General features: G+C 35.9%; 1 protein-coding gene across 3 annotated transcripts; it reads right to left on the bottom strand.

Annotated features, from left to right (window-relative positions):
- Window positions 1-384: 384 nt before the first annotated feature.
- On the bottom strand, window positions 385-11,130 carry ADCYAP1 (adenylate cyclase activating polypeptide 1). Of its 3 annotated transcripts, none has more exons than XM_075826375.1 (5): window positions 10,971-11,130; window positions 10,008-10,112; window positions 7,452-7,586; window positions 6,800-6,895; window positions 385-4,009 (listed from the first exon to the last, which is right to left on the bottom strand). In XM_075826375.1, exons 2-5 carry the CDS (start codon window positions 10,109-10,111, stop codon window positions 3,823-3,825), a joined length of 522 nt encoding a protein of 173 aa, XP_075682490.1. In that variant the 5' UTR covers window position 10,112; window positions 10,971-11,130; the 3' UTR covers window positions 385-3,822. The 3 variants fall into 3 exon arrangements, with proteins under 3 accessions (XP_075682490.1, XP_075682489.1, XP_075682491.1); XM_075826374.1 differs by having other exon boundaries at window positions 10,339-11,129; XM_075826376.1 differs by lacking the exon at window positions 6,800-6,895 and having other exon boundaries at window positions 10,339-11,129.
- Window positions 11,131-11,933: the final 803 nt, after the last annotated feature.

Raw genomic sequence — 11,933 nt, 5'->3', positions numbered from 1 at the left:
AAACCTTAATTGTAGTAATTTCATATTAAATGATCATAAATGGAACTTGAGTTTCTTTATTCAGAACGTGAACACATGGGCAGGATAGCAACCAGTAACATTAGTCTGATAAACTTCTTCATGTGGTCCATCAAAATCAGGATACCTGAGAATTACCTTATAGACGTCAATAGGATTTTGCATGACTGGCCTTTCATGAGAACAGCAGGAGAGTATAATATGTCTGCAAATGTAGTCTAGATTGAGATGTTGCATTTGTCCATTGTGTGTCCACATGAATTCTCTTATTCTCCTTATATGATCAATTTATGCTTGAAAAGTTAGAAATATTTAGCATTTTCTCTGGACTAATATAGTGTTTAGCTAAAATAATAAACAAGTATATTTTCATGAAAGGGACCCTTTAAATATATAAAAAGTCCATTTAATAAGCAGATTAGTTAATTTAATGATGCAGCCAGTAATATGAATCACATACAATACATTCATTTTATAATAATTGTACAACTCTAGCTGCATATTGGTTTATTCAAGCAACCAAAAAGAAATAAAATAGGTAGATGGAGAGTATACAATAGTTTAACTCGTAGTAAATTCACTGGTTGTATTAGCTCATAAACAGGTGGAAGATACAGTACATGCTTCTACAAACTCATCTAATTCTGTATTATTGTGGAATATGTTATCGGTATAAGAGCCCCTTGACTTGCTTTCCTTGTAAGGGATATTTTGAGATTTTTAGTGTGATCATGGTCTTACTTTATTAAAGTATGCAAATATGCAGATCACCCCATACATCAGCTAGTAAAGCACTACCGTCTAGAAGATGGGGCAAGGAACAATGATTGTCCATGCATTTTGCTATCCATTAAACCCACAAGGATTACTCATGCACAGCCTTTTGTTTTTTCCCAAGAGACCTTGAAGTCTAAAAATGGAATCTAATATTTCCATCATCACTCTACTATAATATGCGCTTCCATGAGTCTTCTTTCAGACAACATTCATTGTCTACGTCATTACACTTCCATCATCAGACACTTGACTGCCGGTACTGTAAATAGTCTTGCTGATCACTTAAGATGAAACTAAAAGAGTCTTTGGGAATCCATTTTCCATTGAATATGTTGCGTTTGGAAACAAAGTACATATTCCAGTGCAATACTAAACTTATCTTTTCAACAAGGATGATGAACAAATTTAACCCATATGAAATCCAACTTTACTTATTCTAAAATGAACTTCACGAAAAACTCACAGCAGGAAACTCATCTTACAACATCTATGTGGAACCACGGGTACTTTATAAATAAGCAACTGCATATTTAACCATTGCTTTGGCATAATGTATTTGAACAGACCTAGTTTATATTAATTCCTAATATCTACAAAAATGTATCCAAAAACATTTTAGCTTTGACAAATGCAATAACTACCAGTGATTTTGTGCACCTGTACACACGTCTTTCATGGTTCCAATTTTTGACACGAAAATAAATTAGGTAGAACAAAAAAAATAATTAATTGGCCTAAAGCTTTAAGGTAATGCACAAATGCCATTTCATAGATCTTATTTTCCAAACATTAGACAAAATTGCATTGGATACAAAAATTTATTAACACAAGCTTTGCACACTTTATATCACATGAATCAATTGTTTAGTTCTAGATAGTTGTGTAATAATATTCACTTTTATATTAATAATCTGTTACACATAAAATATAGACTAACATCTACGCAGATCGTTGTAGAACAGATCCACTTAATTTAGTAAGGCTGTTGGCTTCGTTGTAAATCGTACAAAGGGTCGGATGCTAAATAGATGATGCAATAACTACTACACTCAACTTGAAAAGCAACTGAAACCCTACATCATCTATACAGCTAACACATATTATAATCCTATCCACTACAAACAAACACGGAGATGAGACTAAAATACAAGCCTATGTGTTGCAGCATTGTAGGGCCACTAAAAAGCCATCTGTGATTCGTGGCGATTTAAAAGGCGAGGAAAGGCACAAAAGCTGCAAACTGCATCCTGTGTCACTCTGCCTGAGGAAAACGCAAAAAGGAAAGATTGATGTCATGCAGACCAAACTCCTAGTGTATGTGCAGCTACCACTTGCAATAGGATCAGCTGGCAGGGGTTGGCCACAGGAGGAACTCTAGTCAAGCTCCTTGGATCCATCACCTCTTTTTGATCAGACTGGAAGGAAGAAAAGCTGAAAGGTTTGGTACACTTTCTCTAGCAGCATTCTTGCTCTTGACTTAGACTTTGGTGACTCAGATGAAGTTTTCTCTTTTGATAAATTTAGGTGAAAAGTTAAAAAAAATAAGTATTTACATTTTCTAGACATCTCTTCAGGCATGGTATTGAGACTGACATAAAGCAAGAGAGACCTCAGTTTCCTTGCATTTCTTTTTTTTTTTCTTTTTCTTTGTTTTCTTTTTACATTTGATCGTAAATACTTGGTGAATGCTACACATTATATTATGACAAAACGTTGTTTTATGAAAGTACTTTTACTAAGCAATAAGCCATAATGTAGAAAAATACATTTTACCTTTTAAAGACTCAAAAAACAAAGAACAAAACTTTAGTAGTAGTGCATAATTATTTAGTAGTAGCTACAACAGGGGTTCCTAACTTTACAATAAGAGCTTGCATAAACATAACATGAGGTGTTTACAATTATGAAAATATATGACTTGCGGAACGACAGTACTAAAATGGTGAAGGGCAAGGAAGGAGGGATAATATCCTACAAGAAGACAGCAAAAGAAATACCTAAACTCAGAGCTGAAGAAAATATTTTTGGTAGATTCACATGAAGAGAAGCATGGACAGCACTGGAGAGAAACACAATGTACTTTGTATCACGTTCCAATACCAAGCTGCCCATTGTCAGTTGGGTAATGGACCTATAGTAAGACTTGTATTACTTTTTTTAGACAGGTCCATAACCATAAACTTCATTTTGGGCAGTTCCGTATGCAATGTGCTGTACCTATTTCCAACTTTCATATTGTCACTTGACTAGCAGATATTTACTGCCAGGATGACGTTCTATGTGCCTGGTCCAATTAGAAAGTTTAATATGTGACTCTGAACTCCACGCAAAGTGGGGCGAATTGAGGAGTCCATTAATTTGATAGAGCTGTTGGGTCACGAAACTAGTTTTAGTCGACATATACACATATAAAAGTGGAATTAAAGACAGCACAACATTTGGAAAATCTAACAAGAGGGACAGTGTTCCTAAAAGGATTAAAGGAGACGGTGCTGATGCTCACCAAAGGCAAAATCACTAGAGCGATTCTCCAAAATCATTAGCAACATAATCCCTTGTACTAGGTCATCAATATCTATGTCCAGCAGCAAAAGGTTAAAATTAATATCTTCAACCCTGTTGCGGATAAAAATACTATTTTTTTTAATTTCAAGTTACAAAAATAGGAGCAAAATATTTCAAACAATGATTGTCTTTTTTCTATTTCTTTTTATATAAAAACATAGACAGCTCGTGCGAATTCTAAGATTTGTGCACACATTGTACTTGTTCTTAGTCATTTATATATATTTCTATATAACATATATAACTTATTGATTGGTCCACAAAGTAGATCTGTGCGTTCTCTAGTGCTTTGTACAAAAGAAAAACAATATTATTATCAAAATATTCATTTAATGGCTTTACTTAATACATAAATACATGTTTGTAGATAACACAGGAGCGATGATTGTTCAGTCAGTTTGGAGATGATTTTTTTTTTTCATTTTGTTGGGCTGTATACACAGGTTGGCTGGTTGCTCATCGCTACAAGTATGCTACTCGTCGTCCTTTATTTTTAATTCTTTGTTTATACCTTTTCCCCAGGACCGCTGCCAAGTATTTCTTGACAGCCATTTGTTTTCTGTAGCGGCTGTAGCTGTCGGTGAAGATGCCATCTGAGTGCCGTTTTGATAGTGGTTCCGAGTCGTCTTCCAGGCTGTTACTCAATGCACTGCAATGGCAAAAAGCAAGAGTTGCAATCTACAGTAGCGTCTGTCTACATGCACCCAGCTCTGTCCCGCAGCATGGTCTGTGTTAGAGATACTTGACTCAAAATACTAAGCATATTGCACTCCTTACTATGTTTATTTGCAAGTAACAGTTACCTTAGAAGTAGGAAAAGCCCAATTGAAGGGTTATTGCATTTGAATACCATGTAGTTCCAGATTCCGATAACATTTACAAGCATTAAATCTGCCATCATGATCTATGCTCCATTGTTTAGATACAGTAACCGATCCTCCAGTTCTCCCTGCTACAGTCTTCAATGTGAACTTTACTTATGACAGACAGCGTGTTAGCATTAATAAGTACCATAAATCAATGAACACTTGTACTACTTCATTGGAGATAATGCAAACAGCATGCAGCAGGGGACCAGGAGGACTTGTCTGCTATGGAAAAAAAAAACAATGGGATCCAAAAGGATAATGACATATATGGTAGATTTTCTGCTTCAAGTGAGATCTTCCTGCTTTAAAAGTAATCTAAAATACTTGATATACTTTCATTTGGCAGGTTAGGAGCAATACGCTCAGTAAAAATTGCTCAATGACCCATCATATTAATTGGTATGCACACAACTCCCCCATCCTCGGATATTTGTCTTAAAACACTACGTGTTGTATAGAAAAGGGATATATGTGTCAAGACTATTAGGTTTCATTTACCATTTATTAGTTATATTTAGTATATGTAAAGACACAATCACATTATTACATTTAATCTCAATCTGTTTTGGATTCACATCCTGTCTAAGATTATCTGTGTTTCTGCAAATGCACAATTTAAAGTAGATCCATTTCACTTAATTGTATCATTAGAATTAGGAGCAGCATGCTTCTTCATAAGCCATCCATATACCATTTCTGCTATATCTTTCCCCATCCCCCATATAAACACCCACATAACAACACCTGCATCAACAGATACATAGCCACAAAGCCATTCTCTCGAAACAAGGCAGATTACATTCATCCCCAAAAATGAATTGCATGTGGAAGCTATAAAGTCTCATAAGGGATATGACAAATGGATTTCCTATTCCTTTATCTGTCAAACACTTTGAGCTATCAGCTGCTATCTTGCAGTTATACCGGTCATTATTGGGAGAGGTTCATCTTGTAATTAGCTGCATATATCATGACTTTACCCTGAGCTATATTGGCCTCCAAATAATGTGATCCTCAAAGAAAATGTCTCGCCTTGGCACAAAGTGTACATAAACTATAATAAAGTGAGACTATTTTAGCACCTTTAACATGTGATTTCTGACAGATGGATAATGTGTGCATAAAAACAGCAAGCAATGCAGTGTCTGTGTGTGTGTGTGTGTGTGTGTGTGTGTGTGTGTGTGTGTGTGTGTGTGTGTGTGTGTGTGTATGTGTATGTGTGTGTGTGTGTGTGTGTGTGTGTGTGTGTGTGTGTGTGTGTGTGTGTGTGTGTGTGTGTGTGTGTGTGAGCTTTAATCAAGTCTGCGAGCTTGCAAATAGCGAGAAATAAATCTTAATGACAAATCTAATTATAACTGTATAAATTCTGAACAAAGGGTACAAACATCTGCCACACTGTCTACCCAAGCTCCATTAAGCAACCCTACGCCTTGATCCTCATGTTAGACAACTCCCAAAGGCCTCCGTCTCATTACCAGTCACTACTGGGCTGTCCTGCCTCTTGCCACCATAATTGCCTCTAGGGGCTTCCTGTCAACAATATAAAAAGAGTTGTGTTCTTTTGTGAGATATGTGGCAGGTTATCGATGTATTTATTGGGACAAGATCAGGGGTGGCTTCCTAATGTCCAATAAATAGCAGACATTGCCTTTTGTCTATGCTGCGTAGCTCACAGTCATCTGAGTGGTAAAACATACAAGCCTGGATATATGTTAAATCCTGCACAGTCTGGTGACATTTACCAGATTTATGCATGTAATAAGATGAGTGGATAAATGGTAATACATACTATGTGCTACACCGCCGTATGTAACCAATGCCCGGACACGAGCACCATCTGTGCATGACTCATTGTAAATTGCTATCAATATTTATTTTATCATGGATTATATGTGTTATTCTCTTATCTAAGGATCTCAGTGCCACTCAGGTCTCTAAACTGTTTTCCCAACTCCCATCCACTGGTAATTTAAAGGGGAATTTAACAAAATCAACAAATGTAACAGCTCTGACACAGGAAGTCACAGGTTTTATTAACTAAAATAAATTCACATACTGTGACATTAAATCAGATAATTTAAGATGACAGTTTGGAGACAATATATTCATCACATGAATTATTCATTACGAAGATGTGATGCGTTCCCTTGAGCGTTATTAAAATGTTGCCCAACCCAAAAATCTATATTGCGTGAAGGCGCACCTCTGCTACATTTTTCAAAGGGAAATCGATGACATCTTGGACAATAAAAGAATAGACTCAACCACAAAAATGTAAATGCATAATCCAGGTGAAATAAACAACGTATCTTATTATAGCTTTATTGCTATGGTTAGGCTGTATAGTCCTACCGAATGTGGATGATAAAAATAAATATCATGGCATTTAAAATCCATAAACTAGATTTGTCTACTGTCTGATGTTTTGCACTACATTGTCCATATGCTTCAGTACATAAGGCGAATCTGTTCTTCATAAATATTGATTACAGTCTGAACTTGGACTGGTTTTTTTTTTCTTTACTTTTTTGGATGTGTACAAATACTAAGTTTTAAGAGCACAACCTTACCCTAAGCGATTGGCCATCAGAGTATGCAGGTATTTCCTCGCAGACAATTGCCCCAGTAAATTCCTATAGGCTTTGTTTAACAGATCATCAGCATGTCTGACAACAGCAAAGAAAAAATAAAAAAGGAAAGATGATTCCTGGAAATCTGACATCAACATGTGTTGTTTTTAAGCAAGAAGCATTTCTCAATGGAATGTGTGTATGTCTGTGTGCGCGGGGAGGGGTGGGGGAGCTGACCCATTAGAGCTTCCTGATTATGCCTAGACTGATCTGTCACAGGGTCATGTTTTACTCTACTTCACATGTTATGCCTGATATCTCCTTTCCTCCCACATCCACATTCTCTGTACCACAGTAATATATACACAAGGCTTTTTTTTGTATTATTATTCCCCAGGATGCTGCCTAATTGCAAGATGCCACCTGATTAGCGCTGAATGTTATTCATTTCCATAAATTTCCATTTTCCCTTTAAATGTGCACCTTCTGTTAATAATAATTTGGATGCATTGCAGAAGTCGCAATACGGTCTGACATGAAACAGAACCAGGGTTATTGTGTTTGCAGATTTTATTTCATTATTTGTGACTATGCCGCACATCATTTTAACTAGATTTTATTTCATTTAGGAAAAAAAAAAGTCTGAAATCACCTCTTTTCCGGCGGGTAGTAAAAGGAGTACATATCGTCTAAGACCGAGGCAGGATTTCCAATGCCAATCGGATCGTTATCAAAAGCAAAGTCTGGAAGAGTGTTACCATCCTCATCATACACTTCATCTTCAAGCCTAATGAGCAGAGAGAAAGAAAGGAGAAGGAATTGTAAGCCTCTTAATTAATCAAAAATGCATAATGACTTGATCAGTGCCTTTCAGAACAACGTAATCCCTGGCAAAGGTTCATTTCTAGTGTCTACATTACTGGTCTTTTTCTCTGAATATTGTGCGGTGATGAGATGCCAGACGCTGATGGAAAAAGACCCCCTGAGACCCTATCAATCTGTAGGTGGGCGTGAGAGAAATAACAAGAGCAGCCCATCTGTGAGCTGACCTGAGGTTGGGGCTGGGCCAGAGCTAGCTGCCAAATCCTACAATCATTAGTACAGGGAACTGAGAGGAGAGAGAGGAGGTGGAGGGGAGGAAGTGGAAGATTAGAAAAGGTTGGGGGGGGATGAGGGAAATAACTTTCCTTTATTGGCAGAACAGCATCATCAAATACACTATCAGCTTCCAAACATTAAATCAGAGCTCTAAGCATTGGCCACAAAGCACTGAAAATACTTAGCAATAGCAGTACACAGATCCCCTCTACGGAAGGAGGGGTATGTTTGGACAGACTGGGTCCTGACTTGGTCGGGGTTTTGTTTCTTTTCATGCCAAGTTCCTCCTTAAGATTTTTTTTCACTTTGTATCTGCTGGGATGTAGGTCACCGTAAGCTATTTTTGTCAGTTTGCTCTGCCAGCATTATTAATAATAGATGTTTCCAAAGTGTTTTACGCTTGCTAAATCTGGATCACAGTTTAGCTGTGTCAGATTCTCTGTACCACAGGCAAATGATCCTGGGTATTATATAGATTAACATTGCCAAGTAGATAGCGCACCCAAACATTTTATGATGACCACTATCACTGAACACACAACAAGCATAAACAGCCTCTGACATTTCATCTGTTCCTGGACTGAAACTCCCATTGTACTGTGCTTTGAATGATAGAAGTTGTGTTTTAGCAACAGTTGAAATGTGAAAAACTATTTATATCTAATAATAACTATTTATAAGTCAATGAGGTTAAGGCGGGGAAGCAAACAAATAGAAATAAATATAAAGTACATAAATCACTATGTGCATATTATTTATTACGACATTATACTTATTTGTTTGTGACCCATTTTCTGAAAGCTTTGTTTGTACTTCCGAATGTTTGATTTTCATTTCATGGAAACAGTGATTCTACTGAGAGGGGTATGCGATCTTCAGCGCAAACAATGAATTATTTATAAATCCAATAAGTGAATTGTATAAAAAATTCAGAAGCAAAAGAACACAGAGCCTAACAAAAGCAATATAAATAAAGATTATTTGGACAATAGCTGAAATTTTGTTGTGTTGTTTATCGCTTTAAAGGAAATAAATCCAGGGCTAGGAAGATAAGTATTAACTTAACTGGTGTCATTTCTGTGAACGACTAGTGATAGCAAGATATTTGTTATATTTCATATGCTAAAATTTAGTCGTTTACTATTGCATGCTGTTTATATCGAAAGGCTATATGATAACAAATACCTTAATATGAAAAAACAGCCACTTGTGCATCTAACCATAGTGTGTTTTAAACTGAGTATTTTTAAGGTGGAAGCCCATAAACTGGCGCTGCTGCATTTGCTTTTATCAGCATCCTTAAAGCACAAACACTATGTGTCATATGGATTCAAATACCCAATATAAGTCTAAGTGCATCAAGGTATATGGTCTATATTCTTTTTACGTTCACAGTGTAGATCCTGTAAATTAAACAAATGCAAATTCCAGGATAATAAACTGTTTTAATGAAAACCTTTACATTTCTCTGATAGATCTTGTAATCTGGTTAATTTGATTGAGCAATAGAAGCCATGCACCTGTTTTATTGTAAAAAGGGTGAACGGTCAGACGTATGAAGCACTGGGGGCTTCCCCGGCTGTCATGTTTTGTCATTTAAAGATGTACTATCACTGGTATTAAACTTGATTCTACTTCACAAGCTGAAGCAATGCAAAGCCATGTTCTGGGAAGCGAAATATTTTTTACTCGGAATCTGTAAAATCTGTATATAAAATACAAAATATAAAGCAGAAATTCCAAGGATATGAGCCAGACATGACATCGTATGGGGAACTTGTGTTAAATGTGTGCAGCATTTTTAGCATTAAATATCATTAAAGTCAAGTCCTTTCGATAAGACAGGGTCTTTGTACATCTCATTTCTGATATTCTAGCCCACTGCATGTGAACGCATGCGGTGCAAGCCTACTCCCTTTACCTAGTTTTCACTGTAGTAAATCAAGAGAAGCTACACATGGAGTATAATATGGGATTCTTTGCTAACACAGCTCCTGTATAAGATACTGAAATGCAATATGATTTATTTTTTTTCAAAGGGTATGATAAATTAAATTATATGATTTAGATAACAACAGGTTTTAATGATAATAATTGGTCGGATACTTACCTAAGTGTCGGATACTTGAGCGCAGTAGGTGAGGAGTGGACAGTGCAGCGCATTACTCCATACACCAACAGCCAGGCGAGCAGTGCTTTCCTGTACATTGTCATTCTGCGGGCGAGAGAAGTGGAGGAAACACTTTCAACAAGCACTTCTCATTATCTCAGATCGATGTGAGATTTGACCTCAATTAGATCAATGCATATGCAAGTGGGACAGGCATAATATTTACTAACATACAATACATTCAACCTCTCCCTGTCTTATACCTAAAAAGTAGAAACAAAAGCAAATTCTATAGTAACAGTTCATATATTCAAGCATGCAAGGTTCTTACCATATAAAAAAAAACTCCACTGTGTCAAAGAAACAGAGATGTCAGGTCCCAAGTCAAAGCCAAGTGTCTTGCAAGTTTCCGCTCTCCCTTAGAATGTGGACTGCATTGACTTTAATGACAGGTTGGGGTTACCCAGTTACTGGCTGGTTGCTGCTATTTTGATTAAAAGTTTGATGCAAGCCACAATTCCAGGGTAAAAATAAAGGTGGATTCCGACTGAGATGAGAAAAAGAGCAGGGGAACAACAAAATAAAGAATAAAATATAACCTCCCTAGCTAAATAAAAAAAAGTAAATGAAAAAAAACAAAAAACAAGTTGTAGCTGCTGGGAAGTAAATACGAATGAGATATAAAAAAGCAATGAGCCAGGGAGGCAGGGAGAGCCTGGTGCAGCCTGTTATGAGTCTTGAGCTGAGATGCTGACAATGAGATCAGATCTTCACTAAGATACTTCTCCTGAGGCGTTTCTCTAGCTGCTTTCTTCTCCTTCTTGTGCTGCAATTCAAGTTGACCAGCCCTCCGTTCTTGTAGGTATATACATATATTTATATATATACACACACATTTAGGGTATTTACTGCAAACGCCACTTTACGAAGAGGTTGCTTTGTAAATGTTTGTCTGCATATTACCTTTAAATACCAGCGATTGTTTGTGATTCTGTGGCGCTCTGATTTTTATCCATGGATCAAACAGCTTCCCTTTTTTTCAGAGTGTAAGTCACGTAATGATCCAGTATCAGAAAAGACGTCATCAAGCCAATTCCTCCAGGAACATGATAACAATTCTCATCTTTCCTCACAGATGATCCGATCACAGTCATAAGTTTTCTTATAAATATTCTGACATACACATTCCCTTCAGTTTAACTACACATCCATATTTTTTTTTCTCTTTTGGCAAAATGTTCCCATTAATTATCTCTGACAGCACAGCTGACAAGCAAAAGTATCTAGTGCTCATTTCAATTTGCAACCAAACAAAAGTTTAATATAGAAAGCCTCAGATGATAATTTAACTAACATATATATATATATATATATATATATATATATATATATATATATATATATATGTATATATATACATATACATATGTGTGCACGTATGTATAAGTATATATATATATATATATATATATATGTATATATATATATGTATGTGCATATATATATAGATGGATAGATAGATAGATAGATAGATAGATAGATAGATAGATAGATAGATAGATAGATAGATAGATAGATAGATAGATAGATAGATAGATAGATAGATAGATAGATAGATAGATAGATAGATAGATGTATATATATATATATATATATATATATATATAAAAATTTCCTAATGAAGCTTTACCAACCAATATGTTCTTAAGATCCCAAGACTTTTCTTAAATGCTACATTTTTTAATGCGATAATAATTGACCGATTTCATTCACTTATGGCTTGGCTTATAGTAAAGGAGCTGTTCTTTTGGCTGGTGCTGAATCTGGAGATGCTGATGCTTCAGGGTTCTATATATTTTATTATGTCTAATGACTCTAAATGATTAAACCTTATACACAGTTTTAAATATGATATCCTAATAAATG

The sequence above is a fragment of the Rhinoderma darwinii genome, chromosome 5, assembly GCF_050947455.1.
Source record: "Rhinoderma darwinii isolate aRhiDar2 chromosome 5, aRhiDar2.hap1, whole genome shotgun sequence".
Lineage (NCBI taxonomy): Eukaryota > Metazoa > Chordata > Amphibia > Anura > Rhinodermatidae > Rhinoderma > Rhinoderma darwinii.
This window is presented reverse-complemented; position numbering and strand designations above follow the sequence as displayed.